This window comes from Anomaloglossus baeobatrachus, chromosome 11 (assembly GCF_048569485.1).
Source record: "Anomaloglossus baeobatrachus isolate aAnoBae1 chromosome 11, aAnoBae1.hap1, whole genome shotgun sequence".
NCBI classification, from domain to species: Eukaryota; Metazoa; Chordata; class Amphibia; order Anura; family Aromobatidae; genus Anomaloglossus; species Anomaloglossus baeobatrachus.
Window position 1 is genome coordinate 16,175,429 of NC_134363.1, and position 27,304 is coordinate 16,202,732.

The following is a 27,304-nucleotide window of genomic DNA, read 5'->3' on the forward strand; positions in this document are numbered from 1 at the left end:
ACTCCCATTCCCATCGGGGCAGGGAAAACCACCATCATTGTAAGGCTGAAAGAACATTCCAGACTGTTATACAGAGCTTCAGTAATAAGTAAAAGCTCCATATCCTGTTTGTGTTTGATGTATTCCCTGCTGCACCATCCCTACCTCAACACATCCCCAGGGAGCCAGCCCTAGTTGGGGGGACAAGATGACAACCATCTGGCACTGCGCATCACCACCTAATTCCTGGAGCCCACCAGCAGTGCCACAGCTGAACATCCTAGCTGGAGTCACAATCGTTTTATTTATTTTATTTTTCCTTCTCATCTTTTTAAATATTATCTTTACTCCCCATTACAAAATGCCTGTTGCTCGTACCCAGTACGGCCACATCACCGCTCAGAGCCACCACCGTGACATCAGAGGCCTCCGGGGCCATTGTTACCCCCAGTATGAGCCATTCGAACACAAGCAGCTTGCACTAGGCTGATAACCAAATGTACCTGAGTACAGCATTGCTCGCACAAGTTTCGTTCGCCCGTAAAGCATCTGGTCCCTGAACCCCAATCTTGATTTTTAAATTTGGTGCTCAGTTCGAAAGCTGAACCTTGGGTTTTCTCATCTCTAATCCTGGTGTATTGTTTTCTGTAACCAATTAATACTTTTTCAAAATTACATCTATTCAACCCTCCTAGGAGAACAATATTCATGAATCAAACTTGGACATTGGATACACATTTCGTTCAGTGTTGGAACTTTACCCAGAAACAAACATTGAAAAGTTTGTGCACATCAAAAACATGAAACCACCCATGGTTCCTCAGGGAAGGTAAATATATATATTTAGATGATTTAAGCATTATATTTCAGGCAAGAAGAATTTGACAGATATTCTGCTGGATTCCTTGTAACATTAGTCATCACGCCATTGTTTTATTGATCTAGAACCTTACTTTAACAAACCTTAAACTTTCAGAGAAGAGAATGTCCTGCCACGAATACTCAGAAATTGTGATGTACAATGTTGTTATAAGAGTGATCTCATCCATCCCATTATACAATAACTTCTTTGCCTTCCCAAATTGTATTTATTTGATCCCTGTGTACAGAAAACAGGACGAGCAGAAGAGAATCCGAGAAGAGGACCACTTCATCCACAATGAAGAACCTGGTGGCTTTGCTTTTCATGATCTCCGCTCTTGTCTTCTCAGGTAAGACTAACGCAGACACTTCCCATACTTGACACACAGTGCAATGAGGAGCATCAGCATAATTTATTGACAGATTAATGCAAATACTAAAAACATTTTTTTGGATATCTTGCAAGTTTCTAGAAAATGTGGTGACATTGGGTTTTCTAATTGGGAATATGGGATCTTTAATAAATCTGCCCCAAATCTTACATGGACTCACCTCTTTTATATCCAGTGGTTGTTCAAATCCAACTATTTCTTCTACAGTGATTGTATTATATAGACCCATCACTTACACTAAATTGATAATATTATGGGATCAATCCTTAGGTTAAAAAAATGAATATCAATAACTCCTCATTGACCAAATCTGAAAGAACCTTAAAAGATATTATGACTACATGACAGTTCAACTTTTCTGTTATGTGTTTCTTTAGTTGAGGGAAGTTCTGTAAAGAACAGATAAAAGCTTTACAAATGTTCAATCAGAATTAGCTCATTGATAGATTCTTAGTCACTCTCGATCTGTAGTCAACATTATTCAGGGAGAAAATTGTTTTAAACCAAATAGTGCACATTGTATTAATAGAAGAGAATAAAAAATGTCTAAAATACATGCAATGTATGAATTAAAGGTAACTTCTAAGTTGACTTGTTATCAAATCATGGACACTGTGAATCAGTGCTTAGCAGCATTATTGCAGTCTAGTATGTCTATCACTGAAATGCACTGGTATTTTAGAGAAAACACAGTCTGAAGAATCTGCCATGGACTATAGACAAAGATCTTAGTCCGACGTTGCCCTGACTGGCTCTTTCCATTGCAACCCCAGTTGATTGATAGGCATTCATAATGAGATACCTGTCATTCACCTAGAGTTAAGGTCCAGTCACACTAAGCAACTTACCAGCGATCCCAACAACGATAGGGATCGCTGGTAAGTTGCTAGGAGGTTGCTGGTGAGATGTCACACTGCGACGCTCCAGCGATCCCACCAGCAACCTGACCTGGCAGGGATCGCTGGAGCGTCGCTACACGAGTTGCTGGTGAGCTCACCAGCAACCAGTGACCAGCCCCCAGCGCCGCGTGGAAGATGCTGCGCTTGGTAACTAAGGTAAATATCGGGTAACCAACCCGATATTTACCTTGGTTACCAGCGCACGGAGCTACACGAGCAGAGAGCAGGGAGCAGCGCACACTGAGTGCTGGCTCCCTGCTCTCCTAGTTACAGCACACATCGGCTTAATTACCCAATGTGTGCTGCAGCTACATGTGCACAGAGCAGGGAGCAGAGCACACCGCTTAGCGCTGGCTCCTTGCTCTACAAGCTACAGCACACATCGGGTTAATTACCCGATGTGTACTGCAGCTAAATGTGCACAGAGCAGGGAGCAGCGCACAATGCTTATCGCTGGATCCCTGCTCTCCTAGCTACAGCACACATCGGGTTAATTAACCCGATGTGTCCTGCAGCTACATGTGCACAGAGCAGGAGCCGGCACTGACAGTGAGAGCGGCGAAGGCTGGTAACAAAGGTAAATATCGGGTAACCAAGGACAGGGCTTCTTGGTTACCCGATGTTTACTGTGGTTACCAGCCTCCGCAGAAGCCGGCTCCTGCTGCCTGCACATTTAGTTGTTGCTGTCTCGCTGTCACACACAGCGATCTGCGCTTCACAGCGGGACAGCAACAACTAAAAAATGGCCCAGGACATTCAGCAACAACCAACGACCTCACAGCAGGGGCCAGGTTGTTCTGGATGTCACACACAGCAACATCGCTAGCAACGTCACAAAAGTTGTTCGTTAGCAGCGATGTTGCTAGCGATGTTGCTTAGTGTGACGGGGCCTTTACAGTGATGAGGCTGAACAGACAAAAGGTGCAAAACCGACAACTTATCCTAGTTGGAACCAGTGTAAGGAGGGGCAGGGAACACTTGATTGGGTAAGTTGTGCAAGTGACAACTTCTGTAATATGCTTGTTAGCATGAAAAAATGGCTGCAGACCCACGAGGTACAATATCAATCAGTAGAAAAGAAGAAATGGGATGTTATGCCGCACTGCAATCGATATGATCAGTACATTATATTCATAATTCTATGCATTTCGAAGCTTGGATCCTGTTTTTTTAGGAACCAACAATAGTAGATTAATATTGTTTGTTCCTGCAGAAGTAGCATGCTAGCTCTGAAATGCGTAGAACTATGTACAATAAAATCTGCTGATCATATTGATTGCTCTCTTGACTCTATCCAGCAGCGTGGCACGACAACCCATTTCTTCTTTTCTACTGATTGATGATGCACCTGGAGTGGCATTGGTAGATAAATCCAAAACCAGAAATAGAGATCCATATTATATCTATAAATGCATATCTACCAAACTGAACATATTTAACCTACATTAGACCTGCATCTTAGTACAAATATATCAAGGAGACACCAAAGATCCAAAAATATATACATCTTTATTGACATGATACAAAAAACACCATTTAGTTTACCACAATTGGTAGATATCAGCCAGGATTAGTCATGTCTCAAGCTTTGGTCTTCAGCAGGATGTTCTCAATACAATATCTCCGACACGCTTGAGAATCTCAGAGAAGATTATCTCCGGCTGCAATCATGGTGCCAGGCTCTGATTCACATTACCAGTGGTTTGAGCAGCTTGAGACATTTGACAGGTCCCCTTTAAAGCCCATAAAAAAGCATCACAAACATACTGAGCTTAGGGTCAAGTGAAAATGTATCAACAAACAAAAAGAAGACAACTATCCTAATCTAGCATAAAAAAAGGGAAGGTCTGGCTCTTACCGGAAATTAAAAATTCTTCTTTATTTTAACCATGAACAAGAGTTAAAATGTGGTTCCAAAGCACACACCACACGTGACTCTCAAGTGTGTCCGATGTACACAGCGCCCGTATTCTCCGGAAATGCATTAGGGTCATGTGTTGTATGTGCTTCGGCACAATGTGTTAACTCGTATTCATGGTTTGAATGAAGAAGAAGATTTTTTAATGTCCAGGATGTGCCAGATCTGCTCTCTTTTACGGTAGATCAGGATAGGTGTCTTCTTTTTGTTTGTTGATAGGTTTTCATTAGACCCTAAAAGTGGTGTCACACACAGCGACGATGACAACAACATCGCTGCTAAGTCGCCATTTTCTGTGACATAGCATCGACCTCAATAGCGACGTTGCTGTGGGTGACAGATAACAACAATCAGACCCCTGATGTGAAATCGCTGCTCGCTCCTGAATATTCCGGGTCATTTTTTGATCACTGCTATCCCAGTGTATTTTGCAATGCCCCTACGACTCCGATTGGTGGTTACAACAGCATTCCGATTGGGTACCTTGCCGAAGGCGTTACAGTGATTTCATTCTTTAAGTTCCATTCTTTGTTCCACGTAGTAGATTCTCTGTCTGGTGTCGCTAGTGTGTCATTCTTTGTGGATCTGAATGAAATGAAACAGAATGAATGAAAGCACTACTGCATCTTCCTTTGTTTGGCTCGGTCACCCAATCACGCGCCGCTGTAGTGATCACCAATCAGAATAAAGGGGCATGAAAAAATGCAACACAAAGGCCCTGTAGCGATCACCAATCGGAACACGGGGGCGTGAAAAGAGGCAACGCAAAACATGTCTAAGGGTAAACACCACGCCTCTATCAAGGTCTGAGTCATCGCATAGCGACGCATGTGACACCGCACAACGACCGTCGAGGTCGCTATGATCGCTGCTCCGTCGCTGCTTAAAATTACATGTTTGACAGCTTACTAGCGATCATGTAAGGTCGCTGTTACGTCACAGGAAATGGTGACGTAACAGCAACGTTATTGTCGTTGTGTGTGAACCCAGCTAAAGTTCAGTATGTTTGGTAACTTGAGTCTTCCATGGCGGACTATTATCTGAGCGCTCCAAAGAATATTCAACAACAATCTCATAAATTTTGAAACGTCAGTAGTAGAGTTGAGCGCGGTTCGTGGTTCGTGGTTCTCCAGTTCGCGGCTCGAGTGATTTTGGGGCATGTTCTAGATCGAACTAGAACTCGAGCTTTTTGCAAAAGCTCGGTAGTTCTAGAAACGTTCGAGAACGGTTCTAGCAGCCAAAAAACAGCTAAATCATAGCTTGGTTTCTGCTGTAATAGTGTAAGTCACTCTGTGAATCAAACTATTATGACATTTCAGTGTATAGTGTGCGTGAACAGCGCCTTCAGATCACTGCTGTTTCTATAATGGCGATCGCCATTTTTTTTTTTTTTTTTTCTTGTCTTCCTTCCCTAAGTGCGCGCGTCTTTTGGGGCGGGCCAGCATGTCAGCCAATCCCAGACACACACACAGCTAAGTGGACTTTGAGCCAGAGAAGCAACGGCATGTGTGATAGGATCTGCATGTCACATGTCCCTGCATTATAAAACCGGACATTTTCTTCACGGACGCCATTATCTGCCTTCTGCGTCTTTGGTGTCAGACATCACTGTCGCAGCTCCGTCTTCCTGAGTCCTATAGCCGATACAGCTGTATGCGCTGCATACACAGCGTTAGACAGCTTAGGGAGAGCACTTTATAGCAGTCCTTTTAAGGGCTCCAACCGGCAGGGTCAGAGAGCCATAGGTGACAGGTCCTGCAAACAGCAACAGCGTCTGTGTAGCCCAGGTCAGGGATTTCCTACCTGCATTTCACCATTAGGAGGGAATAGAAAGGCAGGCTTCCATTCCTCTACCCAGAGCACCACAATCCTGCCACTGTACCCTCTTGTCCTCTGCACACTCCAACTGATAACTAAGCCATTATACTAGCAAACACTCAGTGTACCTAGTGGCATCCTATACGTGGCTATTGGACTTTGCTATAGTCCCACTAGTGCAAAGACATTTGCAGAGCGCGTCTGCCTGCATTGCACACTACAACTCATTCTAAACAAGCCATTATACTAGCAAACACTCAGTGTACCTAGTGGCATCCTATACGTGGCTATTGGACTTTGCTATAGTCCCACTAGTGCAAAGACATTTGCAGAGCGCGTCTGCCTGCATTGCACACTACAACTCATTCTAACCAAGCCATTATACTAGCAAACACTCAGTGTACCTAGTGGCATCCTATACGTGGCTATTGGACTTTGCTATAGTCCCACTAGTGCAAAGACATTTGCAGAGCGCGTCTGCCTGCATTGCACACTCCAACTCATTAAAACCAAGCCATTATACTAGCAAACACTCAGTGTACCTAGTGGCATCCTATACGTGGCTATTGGACTTTGCTATAGTCCCACTAGTGCAAAGACATTTGCATAGCGCGTCTGCCGGCATTGCACACTCAAACTCATTTTAACTAAGCCATTATACTAGCAAACACTCAGTGTACCTAGTGGCATCCTATACGTGGCTATTGGACTTTGCTATAGTCCCACTAGTGCAAAGACATTAGCAGAGCACATCTGCCTGCATTGCACACTACAACTCATTCTAACCAAGCCATTAGACTAGCAAACACTCAGTGTACCTAGTGGCATCCTATACGTGGCTATTGGACTTTGCTATAGTCCCACTAGTGCAAAGACATTTGCATAGCGCGTCTGCCTGCATTGCACACTCAAACTCATTTTAACTAAGCCATTATACTAGCAAACACTCAGTGTACCTAGTGGCATCCTATACGTGGCTATTGGACTTTGCTATAGTCCCACTAGTGCAAAGACATTAGCAGAGCACATCTGCCTGCATTGCACACTACAACTCATTCTAACCAAGCCATTATACTAGCAAACACTCAGTGTACCTAGTGGCATCCTATACGTGGCTATTGGACTTTGCTATAGTCCCACTAGTGCAAAGACATTTGCAGAGCGCGTCTGCCTGCATTGCACACTCCAACTCATTAAAACCAAGCCATTATACTAGCAAACACTCAGTGTACCTAGTGGCATCCTATACGTGGCTATTGGACTTTGCTATAGTCCCACTAGTGCAAAGACATTTGCATAGCGCGTCTGCCTGCATTGCACACTCAAACTCATTTTAACTAAGCCATTATACTAGCAAACACTCACTGTACCTAGTTGTATCCTAAACGTGGCTTTTGTACTTTTGTCAATTCACAGTATTGGAACGTTATTTGCAGCACGTCTGCCTGCATTGCACACTCAAACTTTTTTAAACTCAGCCATTATACTAGCAAACACTCACTGTACCTAGTTGTATCCTAAACGTGGCTATTGTACTTTTGTCAATTCACAGTATTGGAACGTTATTTGCAGCACGTCTGCCTGCATTGCACACTCAAACTTTTTTAAACTCAGCCATTTATAGTAGCAAACACTCAGTGTACCTAGTTGTATCGTAAACGTGGCTATTGTACTTTTGTCTATTCACAGTATTGGAACGATATTTGCAGCACGTCTGCCTGCATTGCACACTCTAACTTTTTTAACCTCAGCCATTATACTAGCAAACACTCAGTGTACCTAGTTGTATCCTAAACGTGGCTATTGTACTTTTGTCAATTCACAGTATTGGAACGTTATTTGCAGCACGTCTGCCTGCATTGCACACTCAAACTTTTTTAAACTCAGCCATTTATAGTAGCAAACACTCAGTGTACCTAGTTGTATCCTAAACGTGGCTATTGTACTTTTGTCTATTCACAGTATTGGAACGATATTTGCAGCACGTCTGCCTGCATTGCACACTCTAACTTTTTTAAACTCAGCCATTTATAGTAGCAAACACTCAGTGTACCTAGTTGTATCCTAAACGTGGCTATTGTACTTTTGTCAATTCACAGTATTGGAACGTTATTTGCAGCACGTCTGCCTGCATTGCACACTCAAACTTTTTTAAACTCAGCCATTTATAGTAGCAAACACTCAGTGTACCTAGTTGTATCCTAAACGTGGCTATTGTACTTTTGTCAATTCACAGTATTGGAACGTTATTTGCAGCACGTCTGCCTGCATTGCACACTCAAACTTTTTTAAACTCAGCCATTTATAGTAGCAAACACTCAGTGTACCTAGTTGTATCCTAAACGTGGCTATTGTACTTTTGTCTATTCACAGTATTGGAACGATATTTGCAGCACGTCTGCCTGCATTGCACACTCTAACTTTTTTAAACTCAGCCATTTATAGTAGCAAACACTCAGTGTACCTAGTTGTATCCTAAACGTGGCTATTGTACTTTTGTCAATTCACAGTATTGGAACGTTATTTGCAGCACGTTTGCCTGCATTGCACACTCAAACTTTTTTAAACTCAGCCATTTATAGTAGCAAACACTCAGTGTACCTAGTTGTATCCTAAACGTGGCTATTGTACTTTTGTCAATTCACAGTATTGGAACGTTATTTGCAGCACGTCTGCCTGCATTGCACACTCAAACTTTTTTAAACTCAGCCATTTATAGTAGCAAACACTCAGTGTACCTAGTTGTATCCTAAACGTGGCTATTGTACTTTTGTCAATTCACAGTATTGGAACGTTATTTGCAGCACGTCTGCCTGCATTGCACACTCAAACTTTTTTAAACTCAGCCATTTATAGTAGCAAACACTCAGTGTACCTAGTTGTATCCTAAACGTGGCTATTGTACTTTTGTCAATTCACAGTATTGGAACGTTATTTGCAGCACGTCTGCCTGCATTGCACACTCAAACTTTTTTAAACTCAGCCATTTATAGTAGCAAACACTCAGTGTACCTAGTTGTATCCTAAACGTGGCTATTGTACTTTTGTCTATTCACAGTATTGGAACGATATTTGCAGCACGTCTGCCTGCATTGCACACTCTAACTTTTTTAAACTCAGCCATTTATAGTAGCAAACACTCAGTGTACCTAGTTGTATCCTAAACGTGGCTATTGTACTTTTGTCAATTCACAGTATTGGAACGTTATTTGCAGCACGTCTGCCTGCATTGCACACTCAAACTTTTTTAAACTCAGCCATTTATAGTAGAAAACACTCAGTGTACCTAGTTGTATCCTAAACGTGGCTATTGTACTTTTGTCTATTCACAGTATTGGAACGATATTTGCAGCACGTCTGCCTGCATTGCACACTCTAACTTTTTTAAACTCAGCCATTTATAGTAGCAAACACTCAGTGTACCTAGTTGTATCCTAAACGTGGCTATTGTACTTTTGTCTATTCACAGTATTGGAACGTTATTTGCAGCACGTCTGCCTGCATTGCACACTCAAACTTTTTTAAACTCAGCCATTTATAGTAGCAAACACTCAGTGTACCTAGTTGTATCCTAAACGTGGCTATTGTACTTTTGTCTATTCACAGTATTGGAACGATATTTGCAGCACGTCTGCCTGCATTGCACACTCTAACTTTTTTAAACTCAGCCATTATACTAGCAAACACTCACTGTACCTAGTTGTATCCTAAACGTGGCTATTGTACTTTTGTCAATTCACAGTATTGGAACGTTATTTGCAGCACGTCTGCCTGCATTGCACACTCTAACTTTTTTAAACTCAGCCATTTATAGTAGCAAACACTCAGTGTACCTAGTTGTATCCTAAACGTGGCTATTGTACTTTTGTCAATTCACAGTATTGGAACGTTATTTGCAGCACGTCTGCCTGCATTGCACACTCAAACTTTTTTAAACTCAGCCATTTATAGTAGCAAACACTCAGTGTACCTAGTTGTATCCTAAACGTGGCTATTGTACTTTTGTCTATTCACAGTATTGGAACGTTATTTGCAGCACGTCTGCCTGCATTGCACACTCTAACTTTTTTAAACTCAGCCATTATACTAGCAAACACTCACTGTACCTAGTTGTATCCTAAACGTGGCTATTGTACTTTTGTCAATTCACAGTATTGGAACGTTATTTGCAGCACGTCTGCCTGCATTGCACACTCAAACTTTTTTAAACTCAGCCATTATACTAGCAAACACTCACTGTACCTAGTTGTATCCTAAACGTGGCTATTGTACTTTTGTAAATTCACAGTATTGGAACGTTATTTGCAGCACGTCTGCCTGCATTGCACACTCAAACTTTTTTAAACTCAGCCATTATACTAGCAAACACTCACTGTACCTAGTTGTATCCTAAACGTGGCTATTGTACTTTTGTCTATTCACACTACTGCAAATCTATGTGCAGCACCTCTGCATGACAACCTCGTGCTCTGTTTTTAATAAGCTATAATGATAGCACAAAATACTGCCATTTTGTGGCATCATAGAACTGGCTGTTGTATTCCATTAGTGCCCCACTGGTGACAAGCTATTTCTAGCACCTCTACATCACACCCTCATGCACATTTAGCTACGCTAATGTTATAGCAAACTCATGGAATTCATTGCTGCATTTCATAATTCGGAGGGATAGAAAGTCAGGCTTCCTTTAGCTTTTCCTTCTGTTCATAGACAGCATCTCCAAGACAAATTTCCCCTCCACGTCTAAGTGTGGAGAGGCAGCTAGTGCGCATGCGTGTGCCGATGTACCCCAGCTGCAGCATAATTACAGTGTTTCGCCTAGTGAGTATGCTCAGCCTGACTGTGCCATTCCTGACGCTAAGTCTTCATTTCGGGATACAGCGCATGCTCCCACACTAAGTGTGAAAAGCCTCTTTGCACAGGTGCTTGCATTCTGTGCCGGGTCTAAGTCCTGTTTTGTGCCTAGACACCATGCTAAAGCTGATAGTCTTTTTTCAGAGACTGTATTTCATGCTACTGAGCATGCTCAGGCACTTCCTGCATCAGAGACTAGGTCCGGTAATGAACTCTTTGGCCCTGGCCCTGATGTGGGGGTCCCATATAGACCACAGGGCATCAGGTGTCCTCCCAAATGGCTTGCAGAGGCCCACACCTATGACTTGTCACCGCATTATTGATGGTCAGACGATGACTGGTGAGGTGTTTGGGTCATGGCAGCCATGAGGTCATCATTGAAGTTGCGTTTCCAAATAGGACGCTAGTTATGCCACTCATGACGTGTCACTCTGCTTTTGTCTCCAGGAGGTGCATTGTGGTTCACCCTGGTTTGGGGCGGACCCAGGTTATAAAAGGGGCTGGAGCCAACAAGGAGGTGCGCAGTCTTCTATTATGCTCCGAAAGAGCACACCTCCATGTGTTGAACCCATTGCGGCTTTAGGCCAGAGGTAGGCAGGGATAGGGTGGTGGATGCAGGCCACCACCACAGTTGGTAACGCAGAACGGTTAAGACCAGCTCCTGTCCTAACAGTCCTGCTTGTGCAGCCCAGTGGCATTAACAGGCCTGCTGCTGCTGATGCGCCTGCTGTCCACAGGTGTGGCCCCTACGCACACGGTCAGCGTACTCAATGGCCCCTGTGTTGTTAACAGGGAGTTCCTGGGCTGGGTGGGCATGTGGACCCTGTGACGCTAACAGGGCTCACAGTCTCCAGATCCGAATGGCGTCTAACTCGGTTCAGGCTACTATTAGTTTCATAGCCACACAGCTCTGTATCCTCCACCAAACCTTCAAGTTGCCAACCTCTCCTTTTCCAACTGGGAGCACGGTGGACACTGACTGCTGAAGGTGATATATACCTTTCTCTTTCTTTTCTTATTAATTTTTGTTATATAGCGGTCACAGATTATATACCACTTTATCCAAATCTGCCAGTCCCACTGTAACAGATGTTGTTTCTTCAGCAAATGTTACAGTTGTTTAACCACCAAATCCACGGACCCAAATTTTTTTCCCCTTTCCAACACACCTGTTCCCCTTTCCAACAGCATCTGTCCTTTTTCAACTCATTTTGGGATATGACCAAAAGTGCAACTGTGCAGGGACACCGTACTCAACGCCATCTCAGCACAGCAGCCATCCCTCGGTCCCTCCGATGTGGACAAGTAAAAGACCATTTCCTCCTATCCATGACAAAGTGTTGAGATTCACTCTGTGCAGCACTGGTGTTTAGTGGAAAAGTAGATCTAAGATTGCGTACCACATTCTGCAGATACTCCTGTATACGTGCGTCTATTTCTATGGCAGGAATTAGTTCGCCAAATTTTGTCTTGTACCGGGGATCTAACAGTGTGGCAACCCAGTATTCAGGATTACTTCAAATTCATACAATCCGAGGGTCATGTAGGTAGTGCAGCAAGAAGGCGCTCATGTGTCTTGTGCATCCAGGAGGACCAAGTCCTTGGTGTGTTGGTGGCAGAGAGGTGAGAATCGTGCATCCTTCCTCTGCCCTCTACCCACAACCTCGCACAACCGAAATGTGAGCAAGCTCTCACTCATCTGCTGAGTCTTCCATGCCCATCGCCAGTTCGTCCTCCATTTCTTCATGGGCTCCTGCACTTTCATCAACACTTTTTGCTGATACTATGCGCCCTTGTTAATCCCTCTCCCTCACCATGACTGCCGCATAGGTGCCGCTGACCATCTGGACCTCGTAGATCTTGTTATCCCTTCCGCATATGACTCCTCCTGTACTTCCTCCCCTTCCTCTTGTCCCAACACCTGACTCCGAATAATAATTACAGTGTGCTCCATCATGTAGATGACCAGAATTGTCACGCTGAGAATGACATTGCCAGTGCTAAACATCTTCGTCGACATTTCAAAACTGTGTAGCAGGGTGCATAGGTCCTTGATCTGACACCACTCCAGCAGCGTGATCTGCACCACCTCTGGATCAACTTATCCCAGGCTATATGTCTTACCGTATTTCAGCAGGGCTCTGCGGTGCTGCCACACACGCTGCAACATGTGCAGATTCCAATTCCTGCGTGTCGGAACATCGCATTTACGGCGTTTAACTGCCAGACCCTAAGACTTCCGGAGTGATGAAAGTTGTTGAGCTGCTGTGTGCGCACGATGGAAGTGAGCACATAGCGAGCGTGCCCGCTGCACAAGGACATGTAGGCCGTGATGGTGTTTTAAAAATTGCTGGAGAATTCGGATCAACACGTGAGCCATAAAAGGCACGTGTGTCACATTGCCCTGAGGATGGCCCGCAGCCAGGTTTGCATCATTGCCGCACACGGCTGTTAAGTCACCAACGGAGTCCGCTCCGTCAATTTGTACTCCGGTCGCCAGGTGACAACGTGTTCCTTTCATGAATAGTGCTGATGATGGGAGAGTAGTCGATGCCAGCGGCGCAGGTGGACGCAGGTTATGCTCACCCACTGGGCTGCATTACCTTGACAGATGCAGAATCTCTGGCTGAATGTAGCTGGTGGGTATCTCACAGATGAAATACCATCATTCAGCTACAACCAATGGGAAGACACCACACCCTTTTTTATGCCCATCCTGTCTGCAGACCACTGCCAGACATAGCTATGAACCTCTGGTTAATTTTACCCCCAGTTCAGTTTTATGATTTTGTGTGCTTGTTACCTGACTACTTTTCCTGCTTGCTGTTTATGTACCTTGTTGGCCGATACGCATTTCACCTCTGCTTGTTTTCTGATTAAGTCCTGGCCGTCCCATTCTGTTCCTGTTCCTCAATTAATGTTTTGACCCTGCCTGACTACTATTCTCTGTAATAGCGGTGTGACTCACATTTCCCATACATTTCAAAGTAAAACTTTGACCGCCTGATGGCATTGAGCTCTGCTGCCAGCATAGTAAGGAGGTGTGTGGTAGTCCTTGTGCGCAGTTGCAAGGAAGGGTGGCCTGACCACACAGGGTTTGCGCAAAGGTAGAGGACCCACACGAGGTTGAAGAGGCAGAAGCAGTGTATTAACTTCTACATACAGAACAAGGATTGAAACAACTCGTGGGGACGGCAAGACTTGTACAGCAGACCCTTCTCCATCTCTCACCATAGTTTGCCAGTGCCCAGTCAGTGACATGTAATGACCCTGTCTATGCTTACTGGTCCAAGTATCTGTGTTGAAATGCACCCTGTCGCACACAGATTTTCTCAAGGAAGTGGTGATGTTGTGTGCGACATGCCGGTGTAGCGCGGGCATGCTTTTCTTGGAGAAGCAGTGGTGATTGGGCATCTGGTACTGGGGCACAGCGACAGACATAAGGTCTGTAAAATCCTGTGTGTCCACTACGCGTAAAGGCAGCATTTCGGTAGCCAACAGCTTACAGAGGGATAGAGTCAACCACTTAGCTTTGTCATGGGTCGCAGTAAGTGGCCTTTTATTTGACCACATCTGAGGGACAGAGATCTGGCTGCTGTCTGTAGACGGTGTTGAGTAGGGTGTCCCTGGAAAAATGCAGGTTTGTGAGAAAAGTGCAGGCGGAGACATGATGTTGGCTTCATCTTGCCTTCAGATCTGTTCATCTTGTATCATTTTTAAAAAACACAGCAAGCAAGGGTTACTCCAAGCGGAGTCTCCCTTTTTTTCCAAAAATTGGGCCCCACACAGACACCTTATCAGTGGCAGCACTTGTGCCCTAGTTGCAAACAGGATGTTTTGATTTGCATCAAGCACATTCCAAATCCACAAGCATTTACTCTCCCCAGGATGACACAGGGGTAGTAAATTCCTTCTGGATCCATGACTTGTTCATTTTGATGAACGTCAGTCTGTCCACATTGTCACTGGACAGACGCGTGCGCTTATCTGTCAGCACACACCCAGCAGCACTGAAGACACGTTCAGAGACAACGCTGGCAGCTGGACACGACAAAATCTTCGAGGCGTAACTGGAGAGCTCTTGACATTTTTCTAGATTTGAAGCACAAAAGGAGCAAGGCTCCATTTGCAAAGTCATTGCATCGATGTTCATTTGGAGATACTCCTGTATCATCCTCTCCATCCGTTGACTATGTGTCAGACTTGTTGTCTCTGGTGGCCTTGCAAAGGAGGGTCTAAAAAAATTATGAAAAGATTCCATAAAATTGCTGTTACCAGCACCAGATACGGTCCTACTGGTACGGGTAGACTGTTGAAGATGACGAGGCCGTCCCATGTTTGTCAAGTTACAACTGGGAGAATCACTCCCTTCACCTGCACGGTTGTTTGGTGGAAAAGCCGAGCTAAGATCGAGTAACAGCTTCTGCTGATACTCCTGCATACGTGCGTCCCTTTCTATGGGTGGAATTATGTCACAAAATTTGGACTTGTCCCGGGGATCTAATAGTGTGGCAAGCCAGTAGTCATCATCACTTCTAATTTTGACAATACGAGGGTCATGTTGGAGGTAGTGCAACAAGAAGGCACTCATGTGTCTTGCGCAGCCATGCGCACCAAGTCCACGCTGTGTTTGTGGCATAGAGGTGCTAACCGTTCTTTCTTCCTCTGTCATCTCCCCCCAACCTCTTTCAACTGAAATTTGACCAAGGTCCCCCTCATCTGCTGAGTCTTCCATGTCCATGGACAGTTCGTCCTCCATATCTTCATGTCCTCCTGCACCTTCCTCAACATCTCACCTGCTACCATGCGCCCTTGTTGATCCCTGTCCCCCATGGTCCCATGCCTGCCGCGTTGGTGATGATGAACGTCTGGACCTTGGTGATGTTGTTGTGTCTTGCGCATATGAATCCTCCTGTAGTTCCTCCCCTTCCTGTTGTCCCACCCCCTGACTACGAATAGTGTTTAGCGTGTGCTCCAGCATGTAAATGACTGTAATCGTCATGCTGATAATGGCATTGTCAGCGCTAAACATATTCGTCGCCATGTCGAAACTGTGCAGAAGGGTGCATAGGTCCTTGATCTGAGATCACTCCATCAGGGTGATCTGCCCCACTTCTGCATCTCGTTGGCCCAGGCTATACATCATGACGTATTGCACCAGGGCTCGCCGGTGCTGCCACAGTCGCTGTAACATGTGGAGAGTTGAATTCCAGCGTGTCGCCACATCGCATTTCAGGCGATGAACCGGCAGGCCGAAAGACTTCTGGAGCGATGCAAGTCGCTCAGGTGCGGCGGTTGAACGGCGGAAGTGAGCACTGCAGACAGTTTCCGTGCCCTGGTCAGAAGGCCATCTAGGCCGGGATAGTGTGTTAAAAATTGCTGGACAACAAGGTTAAACACGTGAGCCATACAAGGCACGTGTGTCACCTTGCCCAGGCGAAGGGCCGCACCCAGGTTTGCAGCATTGTCGCACACGGCCTTACCAGGCTGCAGGTTGAGTGGAGACAACCATTTATCAAAATCAGTCTCCAGAGCTGCCCACAACTCAGTCGCTGTGTGACTCCTATTTCAAAGACATGTCAAGCTAAAGACCGCCTGATGCCGTTGCGCTCTGCTACCAGCATAGTAATGAGGGGTGCGTGATTCCTTCTGCGCAGTGAGAACGCTGGTGGCCTGACCAGGCAGGCTTGGGGCGGAGGTGGAGGACCCAGATGAGGTGGAGGATGCAGAAGCAGTGGCGGAACTTGGACAGACAGAGGATTGACACACAAGTCGTGGGGACGGCAAGACTTGTGCAGCAGACCCTTCACCATCTATCACCATAGTTACCCAGTGGCCAGTCAGCGACATGTAACGTCCCTGTCCATGCTTACTGGTCCAAGTATCGGTGGTGAAATGCACCCGTTCACACACAGAGTTTCTCAAGGAAGCGGTGATGTTGTGTGCGACATGCTGGTGTAGCGCGGGCACACCTTTCTTAGAGAAGTAGTGGCGACTAGGCATCTGGTACTGGGGCACAGCGACAGACATAAGGTCTCTAAAATCCTGTGTGTCCACTAGGCGGAAAGGCAGCATTTCTGTAGTCAACAGCTTACAGAGGGATAGAGTCAACCTCTTCGCTTTGTCATGGGTCGCAGGAAGTGGCCTTTTATTTGACCACATCTGAGGGACAGAGATCTGGCTGCTGTGTGTAGACGGTGTTGAGTCGGGTGTCCCTGGAAAAATGCAGCTTTGTGAGGAAAGTGCAGGCGGAGACATGATGTTGCCTTCATCCAAAGTTGGTGCTATCGATGTCTGAGAGAGCTGTACACACTCACTTGTTTCCCCTTCCAAACCAACTGACGACCTACCAAGCAAACTGCCTGTTGCGGTTACAGTGGTGGAAGTTGTGGGTGGAAAAACAGGTGTGACAGCTGTCCCCACAGTCCTAGAAGATGACGAGCGCGCGGATGCACTGGAAGGGGCAGGCGGTGGATGGTTCGCTCCGCTAGGCCGCATTGCAGCACGGTGAGCTTCCCATCGGGCCATATGATATTTATTCATGTGACGATTCATGGAAGAAGTTGTCAAACTGCTGAGGTTTTGACCTCTACTAAGAGAACCATGACAAATTTTACAGATCACATAATTTGGGCGATCTTTTTCTATGTCAAAAAAGGACCTGGCTAGGCAAGGCTTAGAGGCCATGCGACCTGTTGATCCACCCCGAATAATGCTCAGAGGCAGAGTGGTGGCTGAGGATGCAGTTGTAGACGTGCTACCAGTGCTCCGACTGTGTCCAGGAAGGCGCCAGGTTACTTCGACGTCGGTTGCATCCTCCTCCACCGCCTCTGTAGACCTCCTCGAGTGTCTGACTGTGGGTTGACAGTAGGTGTGATCTAGAACTTAATCATCAATTGTTGTGTTTGCACTCCCCTACCCCTCAGACCGAGTTTCTTCTTGCCCTGACCGAATATTTAAGTTGTCATCCCAATCGGGTATCTGCGTCTCATCTTCATCAGTATGTTCCTCATTGCCTATAACCACAGTTGTTGGAAAGGCAGCATTTTGGTAGCCAACAGTTTGCATATGATGAAAGTCAACCTCCAAGCCATTTCATGCCCTTCTAAAAGCATGTAAAACACAGCGAGGGGACTCCAACCACAGTCTCCCTCGTTGCCACTAACTGGGCCACACACACCCCACTTGACTGGCATCGGTTGAGCCCCCCTTTTGACAAAGAAAAAGATGCTTTGCATGAAGCACTCTCAAAAATACGCGTGCCTTTCCCGTCCCCTGGCTGACCCAGGGGAAGAAAAGTCCTCTGAGAGCCATGACTTGTTCATCTTGGTTCTTTTAGAGACACAGCGAGGGGACTCCAACCACAGTCTCCCTCGTTGCCACTAACTGGGCCACACACACCCCACTTGACTGGCATCGGTTGAGCCCCCCTTTTGACAAAGAAAAAGATGCTTTGCATGAAGCACTCTCAAAAATACGCGTGCCTTTCCCGTCCCCTGGCTGACCCAGGGGAAGAAAAGTCCTCTGAGAGCCATGACTTGTTCATCTTGGTTCTTTTAGAGACACAGCGAGGGGACTCCAACCACAGTCTCCCTCGTTGCCACTAACTGGGCCACACACACCCCACTTGACTGGCATCGGTTGACCCCCCCTTTTGACAAAGAAAAAGATGCTTTGCATGAAGCACTCTCAAAAATACGCGTGCCTTTCCCGTCCCCTGGCTGACCCAGGGGAAGAAAAGTCCTCTGAGAGCCATGACTTGTTCATCTTGGTTCTTTTAGAGACACAGCGAGGGGACTCCAACCACAGTCTCCCTCGTTGCCACTAACTGGGCCACACACACCCCACTTGACTGGCATCGGTTGAGCCCCCTTTTGAAAAAGAAAAAGATGCTTTGCATGAAGCACTCTCAAAAATACGCGTGCCTTTCCCGTCCCCTGGCTGACCCAGGGGAAGAAAAGTCCTCTGAGAGCCATGACTTGTTCATCTTGGTTCTTTTAGAGACACAGCGAGGGGACTCCAACCACAGTCTCCCTCGTTGCCACTAACTGGGCCACACACACCCCACTTGACTGGCATCGGTTGAGCCCCCCTTTTGACAAAGAAAAAGATGCTTTGCATGAAGCACTCTCAAAAATACGCGTGCCTTTCCCGTCCCCTGGCTGACCCAGGGGAAGAAAAGTCCTCTGAGAGCCATGACTTGTTCATCTTGGTTCTTTTAGAGACACAGCGAGGGGACTCCAACCACAGTCTCCCTCGTTGCCACTAACTGGGCCACACACACCCCACTTGACTGGCATCGGTTGAGCCCCCTTTTGAAAAAGAAAAAGATGCTTTGCATGAAGCACTCTCAAAAATACGCGTGCCTTTCCCGTCCCCTGGCTGACCCAGGGGAAGAAAAGTCCTCTGAGAGCCATGACTTGTTCATCTTGGTTCTTTTAGAGACACAGCGAGGGGACTCCAACCACAGTCTCCCTCGTTGCCACTAACTGGGCCACACACACCCCACTTGACTGGCATCGGTTGAGCACCCTTTTGAAAAAGAAAAAGATGCTTTGCATGAAGCACTCTCAAAAATACGCGTGCCTTTCCCGTCCCCTGGCTGACCCAGGGGAAGAAAAGTCCTCTGAGAGCCATGACTTGTTCATCTTGGTTCTTTTAGAGACACAGCGAGGGGACTCCAACCACAGTCTCCCTCGTTGCCACTAACTGGGCCACACACACCCCACTTGACTGGCATCGGTTGAGCCCCCCTTTTGACAAAGAAAAAGATGCTTTGCATGAAGCACTCTCAAAAATACGCGTGCCTTTCCCGTCCCCTGGCTGACCCAGGGGAAGAAAAGTCCTCTGAGAGCCATGACTTGTTCATCTTGGTTCTTTTAGAGACACAGCGAGGGGACTCCAACCACAGTCTCCCTCGTTGCCACTAACTGGGCCACACACACCCCACTTGACTGGCATCGGTTGAGCCCCCCTTTTGACAAAGAAAAAGATGCTTTGCATGAAGCACTCTCAAAAATACGCGTGCCTTTCCCGTCCCCTGGCTGACCCAGGGGAAGAAAAGTCCTCTGAGAGCCATGACTTGTTCATCTTGGTTCTTTTAGAGACACAGCGAGGGGACTCCAACCACAGTCTCCCTCGTTGCCACTAACTGGGCCACACACACCCCACTTGACTGGCATCGGTTGACCCCCCCTTTTGACAAAGAAAAAGATGCTTTGCATGAAGCACTCTCAAAAATACGCGTGCCTTTCCCGTCCCCTGGCTGACCCAGGGGAAGAAAAGTCCTCTGAGAGCCATGACTTGTTCATCTTGGTTCTTTTAGAGACACAGCGAGGGGACTCCAACCACAGTCTCCCTCGTTGCCACTAACTGGGCCACACACACCCCACTTGACTGGCATCGGTTGAGCCCCCTTTTGAAAAAGAAAAAGATGCTTTGCATGAAGCACTCTCAAAAATACGCGTGCCTTTCCCGTCCCCTGGCTGACCCAGGGGAAGAAAAGTCCTCTGAGAGCCATGACTTGTTCATCTTGGTTCTTTTAGAGACACAGCGAGGGGACTCCAACCACAGTCTCCCTCGTTGCCACTAACTGGGCCACACACACCCCACTTGACTGGCATCGGTTGAGCCCCCCTTTTGACAAAGAAAAAGATGCTTTGCATGAAGCACTCTCAAAAATACGCGTGCCTTTCCCGTCCCCTGGCTGACCCAGGGGAAGAAAAGTCCTCTGAGAGCCATGACTTGTTCATCTTGGTTCTTTTAGAGACACAGCGAGGGGACTCCAACCACAGTCTCCCTCGTTGCCACTAACTGGGCCACACACACCCCACTTGACTGGCATCGGTTGAGCCCCCTTTTGAAAAAGAAAAAGATGCTTTGCATGAAGCACTCTCAAAAATACGCGTGCCTTTCCCGTCCCCTGGCTGACCCAGGGGAAGAAAAGTCCTCTGAGAGCCATGACTTGTTCATCTTGGTTCTTTTAGAGACACAGCGAGGGGACTCCAACCACAGTCTCCCTCGTTGCCACTAACTGGGCCACACACACCCCACTTGACTGGCATCGGTTGAGCCCCCTTTTGAAAAAGAAAAAGATGCTTTGCATGAAGCACTCTCAAAAATACGCGTGCCTTTCCCGTCCCCTGGCTGACCCAGGGGAAGAAAAGTCCTCTGAGAGCCATGACTTGTTCATCTTGGTTCTTTTAGAGACACAGCGAGGGGACTCCAACCACAGTCTCCCTCGTTGCCACTAACTGGGCCACACACACCCCACTTGACTGGCATCGGTTGAGCCCCCCTTTTGACAAAGAAAAAGATGCTTTGCATGAAGCACTCTCAAAAATACGCGTGCCTTTCCCGTCCCCTGGCTGACCCAGGGGAAGAAAAGTCCTCTGAGAGCCATGACTTGTTCATCTTGGTTCTTTTAGAGACACAGCGAGGGGACTCCAACCACAGTCTCCCTCGTTGCCACTAACTGGGCCACACACACCCCACTTGACTGGCATCGGTTGAGCCCCCCTTTTGACAAAGAAAAAGATGCTTTGCATGAAGCACTCTCAAAAATACGCGTGCCTTTCCCGTCCCCTGGCTGACCCAGGGGAAGAAAAGTCCTCTGAGAGCCATGACTTGTTCATCTTGGTTCTTTTAGAGACACAGCGAGGGGACTCCAACCACAGTCTCCCTCGTTGCCACTAACTGGGCCACACACACCCCACTTGACTGGCATCGGTTGACCCCCCCTTTTGACAAAGAAAAAGATGCTTTGCATGAAGCACTCTCAAAAATACGCGTGCCTTTCCCGTCCCCTGGCTGACCCAGGGGAAGAAAAGTCCTCTGAGAGCCATGACTTGTTCATCTTGGTTCTTTTAGAGACACAGCGAGGGGACTCCAACCACAGTCTCCCTCGTTGCCACTAACTGGGCCACACACACCCCACTTGACTGGCATCGGTTGACCCCCCCTTTTGACAAAGAAAAAGATGCTTTGCATGAAGCACTCTCAAAAATACGCGTGCCTTTCCCGTCCCCTGGCTGACCCAGGGGAAGAAAAGTCCTCTGAGAGCCATGACTTGTTCATCTTGGTTCTTTTAGAGACACAGCGAGGGGACTCCAACCACAGTCTCCCTCGTTGCCACTAACTGGGCCACACACACCCCACTTGACTGGCATCGGTTGAGCCCCCTTTTGAAAAAGAAAAAGATGCTTTGCATGAAGCACTCTCAAAAATACGCGTGCCTTTCCCGTCCCCTGGCTGACCCAGGGGAAGAAAAGTCCTCTGAGAGCCATGACTTGTTCATCTTGGTTCTTTTAGAGACACAGCGAGGGGACTCCAACCACAGTCTCCCTCGTTGCCACTAACTGGGCCACACACACCCCACTTGACTGGCATCGGTTGAGCCCCCTTTTGAAAAAGAAAAAGATGCTTTGCATGAAGCACTCTCAAAAATACGCATGCCTTTCCCGTCCCCTGGCTGACCCAGGGGAAGAAAAGTCCTCTGAGAGCCATGACTTGTTCATCTTGGTTCTTTTAGAGACACAGCGAGGGGACTCCAACCACAGTCTCCCTCGTTGCCACTAACTGGGCCACACACACCCCACTTGACTGGCATCGGTTGAGCACCCTTTTGAAAAAGAAAAAGATGCTTTGCATGAAGCACTCTCAAAAATACGCGTGCCTTTCCCGTCCCCTGGCTGACCCAGGGGAAGAAAAGTCCTCTGAGAGCCAGGTCCACATTGTCAGTGGACAGACACGTGTGCTTATCTGCCAGCAGACCCCCAGCAGCACTGAAGACAGGTTCCGAGAGAACGCTGGCTGCAGGACACGACAAGATCCTCAAGGCGTACGTGGCGAGCTCAGGCAATTTATCCAGATTGGAAGCCTAAAATGAGCAGGGCTCAAGTTGCACAATAATGGAATCGATGTTTCTTTGCATATACTCATATATCTGTGTGTCTCCCTCTTTTTCCTTGTCCAGCTGTTTTGTTTTCACATGAGTATATGTCCTTGTCACTTTCCCATGTGTTTGTGTTATGTTGTGAGTTGTTTGTCACCTTTTGGACACCTTTCAGGGTGTTTTCTAGGTGTTTTACTGTGTTTGTGATTGCCTGCCATTGTTTCCTATGGGCTCGAGTTCGGTTCGTCGAACGTTCGACGAGCCGAACTCGAGCCAGACCCCCCGTTCGGCGAACCGCCTCGAGCCGAACCGGGACCGGTTCGCTCATCTCTAGTCAGTAGCTTATTCTCCTGCATAGTTATCCTGATTTACGACACTTATGAGCCTTGAATTTAAGTCACAGTGAAATTAAAGCAACAATATTGGCAATAAAAAGTTGGATTCTTGTTGCCTACGATTCTAAAATAGATAAATAGAATGACAATACATTTTTCCAGAAAAATTAATCTTTCTGATTGTCACAATAATATAATCTGGATTTGGATTTTTTTTCCTAGTCTTTTCCTATAAATGCAATTCGTGCATGTGCCACAATACTACAACATGTAAAGAGACTCAGATTGAATGCCTTGGAGATCGATGTATGAGCGCCTCGCAACACATTAGAATGAGTGAGTAGAATTCAGTTTATTCTTTTAACTAACCTAAACAATCACCATCTCACCTCTGGTTCTGTGATGTTGACCTGTTTTATAGATGGAGAATTGCAAATTCAAATGTATAAAAGTTGTGCCAATGAAACATTGTGTGGAACCAAGGGCGCAATGGTAGTGGGAAATACAACATTTCGATTTTATGCGAGTTGCTGCGATGGAGACTTATGCAACAATAAAGGGTATGAACGTAAGTGTGAAAATGGTAGTAATTATTATTGACTGCTAAAAAAGCGTAATTTTTAAGTATATGATGTTTTGTACAACTTATCTTCTCTTATAACTTACTTATGTTTTAAATATTTGCTTTAAATAATATATTAATTATAAAAGCGCCTAAACAATATGTCTTTGTTTCCCCACTATAGTTGTGAAGGTTCAATTAGCTACAAGTCACACCATAGTCTGAATGAGGCATTCAGACCAATGAAGCTTAAGAAATCAAAATAATTGAAAATATTTGTTTTTATTCAAAATTCATTATGTTAAAAAATTTAAGTAATAATTCTACAGTATAATAACCAGGGACATGGGAAATAGCAAGCCAGAAGATATATAATATATAAAACCTTTGGTACTAACACAAGGTGCAATATATCATGTAGTATCTCTAAAAGCATAAATATATTATACATAAATCACAGTGTCATCCTAATTCAGGCAAATATAAAAAAAAATATATATGATGATAAGGTGCTCCATGTTGCATAATGTCACTAATTAATATGAATCATCTAGAAAGCACAATGAACATGTCTAATTCTGCTCTATACTTGTGACCAAATAAACCTAGTCACCCAGAACCGAATGAGTATGGGAGCCAAATAGACAATAATAGTAAATAATACTGGCAGCTGAATCCATGTACCTTTACCCCAACGTACGTTTCGACTCTTATTCTTCAAGGATTTTTACTTACATTTTTTAACATATTGAATTTTGAATAAAAATCAATATTTTAAATTAATTTGATTTCTTAAGCTTCATTTGCTTAATACCTCATTCAGACATAATATATGCATACATTCCTTTAGCACCAATAGAAGATCAAATACTAAAATTTGTAGAATGTCTTTCTGTCTTGACACTTTGAAGGAATTATCAAAAATTCGACAATTTTTATCAAATCGGTTTATTCATTTTTAATTTAATTACATGCCATTTCCTACCATAAGTTCTGGTATATTTTAAATATTTAAAATAAAGTTTATTATTTAAAGTAAAATTTTGGCTTAATTCTCCAGTTCCCCCAGAAAATCAAACACAAAATGGTGTAATATGTCCATCATATCTGTGTTTTAACACCTTGAATGAATGTAAAACTGACAAAATGATGAACTGCACTGGATCCATGAACAGATGCATCGAATATAGGGGTTCAATGGTAAATCCAGGTGAGAAAATCTTTCTTAAAGTTGTATATATTTTCTATAACCAAATTCTCTTTTTGCTTTAAAGCATCTAAAATAAAAAAATAAAGGAAATTCATAAATATAGTCTGAAGTTAAATATTTTAGCGTTTCTTTTATATAGCTCCAGTGCTTACTGTATTTGGAACCTTTCAGGTCCTACTAATATTATGTTAAGGAAATGTAAAATTTATACAAATGTTTTGTTGTAAAATGATGTCTGTTGTTTTTGTATCTACAGATAAAACATATACAAATTATTCTGCCAAAGGTTGTATTAATGATGATGCCTGCCGAAACAACGTTGACAGCAAGATTGCCTATGAAGAAACGCGCAGGGTATACGTCAAGTGTTAGAAGTTACAGTTTAAGCCAATTCATCTAAATTGTAAAATTGATAATAAATTAGAGAAGCTAGTGTCAAGGAAAATTTGAATTTGCCGGTTCACACGGATTGTCCCAGGGCTTTCAATTCTAGGAGAAGATATTATCCATAAATTTAATGTCCGCGCTTATGATTTGGAATCACTCTAGAACCTGGAGCACAATGAGCACAATGTGTAGAGATGAGTGAACCTGAGGGTCGGTGTTCGGGCTTTTATAAAAAAAGAGTATAACTTTTTGAGTTCAGGAGCTTTACATGTACTTCACTCATGCAAGCATCACTGTGGTCAGCTACACTCGGTGCTGTGTGAATTGCAAGCCCCTTACAGTTTTGAACGGCATGCACTGGGGGTAACTACAGCGTGATCAGATGTAGTGTGCACCACCCAAAAAAATTGGAAAATCTCCACCACCTGCCCCCAGAACTGATCTGTTTATGGCTGGCTGCATGTGGCGGAGATCCGGACTGCCCAATTAGTGACTTCTATTGGAGTTCAGGTCATGTTCTGGTCCCAACGTGCCCAACGGTTCAACGTGCACCCATGACCAGTGTGCTATTGGCTAAGGACCCGAGCATTACCTACTCCTTCCCTACACCACTTCACGGTATAACACGGTGGTCCAGAACCGCTTTTGTTTTTGTATGCTTTAAGTTCTGGTCCCAAAGTGAATTTAATTTAATGTTCGTCTGACCCTGCTTAACCAAACTTTCACAGGTCTGCTCATCACTAGTAATTTCTCACAATCTTCTGTTAATCAATAAGCTGTGAGACTCATCTCTAGTAATCTGTTAAAAAATAAAAAAATCCTTTTTCTTACCTCACTGACCCCTCCTCTTATCCCCAGCCCCCAATTGGTCCCCATTGCATCTTCAGATCGCCATCGGATGTATTGAAAACCCCATGCAGTGCAGGCACCTCCAGATTTGATAGATCAGGAGGGTTGTGCAGAAGAGCAAAACTTGAAGGCCTATGACATCCCGCCATGATGACATTACAGCATTGACTGGGACCTTTTGCTGGCACATGCACAGAACCATAATTTTCCTAGCAAAGCTCAAAGCCAAAGCCTAGCCCTAACGTAAATTATGGCAATCTGAATATGGAGAAAGGTGACTATGAAGAGTCAATAGACCACTGATGTGAGCATGGAAGTATTCGGTTTTCTTGGTTTTTATAATTTAGGCAAATGCAGCTGTCGGCCGCCACTTGGTTAAATCTGAAAGGATGCAAATAAAAAAAAATTGAGTGTGGATTTTTGTAAAATCAGTTTGAATTTATTGTAATCAAATGTATTCATGTATTACAATTTCTAATGATCTTCCTCTATTCTGTTCAAATTACAAGTAATCTACAAGAATGCAAAGTATCAGACTTTCTATTCAGTGTTCAGGTGTCGAATGTTTTCTTGTCTTTTCAGTTGGGAGTTGAGTCTTTTCTTTTTAGTCTATTAACATCTAATCATAGCAATGTCATTGATTTACGGGGAGCAGTAGTATCCTGGCAGAAATAAGTTATAAATCATTGGTCTAAAGGGTGCTTTACACGCTGCGCGATAGCACCCGCCCACGTCGCTCTTTCTTCATGGGAATGACAGTATCGACAATATCGCTACGACAGCGTCAAACGCACATACCTGCTTAGCGACGTCGCTAAAGACACTCAACAATCTCTTCTTTAAGATGGAGGTTTGTGCACCATCACAGCGGCATCACTAAGCGGCCGCCCAATAGCAGAGGAGGGGTGGAGATGAGGGGCTGGAACATGCCGCCCACCGCCTTCCTTCCTCATTGCCGGTGGATGCAGGTAAGGAGATGATCTTCGCTGCTGCGGCGTCACACATAGCGATGTGTGATGCCGCAGGAACGACGAACAACCAGCGGCATGCTCCACCAACGATTTATGATAAGGAGCGACGTGTCAATGATCAACGATTTTTACCGTTTTTGCAATCGTTGATCGTCGCTCCTTTTAGTCACACACAACGATATCGCTAACGGCGCCGGATGTGCTTCACGAACACCGTGACCCCAACGATATATCATTAGCGATATTGTAGTGTGTAAAGTACCCTTAACTGAAAACCAATAAAAACTTGAACTGCTCAAAATACAAAATAAATGAACTTTCAATATTTAAATTCACACGTGATTGTCTATACTCTTCAATAAATTTCCTTTAACCA

General features: G+C 45.2%; 1 protein-coding gene across 1 annotated transcript; it reads left to right on the plus strand.

Moving 5' to 3' along the window:
• Nucleotides 1-1,091: 1,091 nt before the first annotated feature.
• Nucleotides 1,092-27,304, plus strand: LOC142255980 (uncharacterized). The gene is made up of 6 exons (XM_075327447.1): nucleotides 1,092-1,190; nucleotides 23,172-23,285; nucleotides 23,371-23,517; nucleotides 24,572-24,721; nucleotides 24,978-25,075; nucleotides 25,967-27,304. Exons 1-6 carry the CDS (start codon nucleotides 1,139-1,141, stop codon nucleotides 26,093-26,095), a joined length of 690 nt encoding a protein of 229 aa, XP_075183562.1. The 5' UTR covers nucleotides 1,092-1,138; the 3' UTR covers nucleotides 26,096-27,304.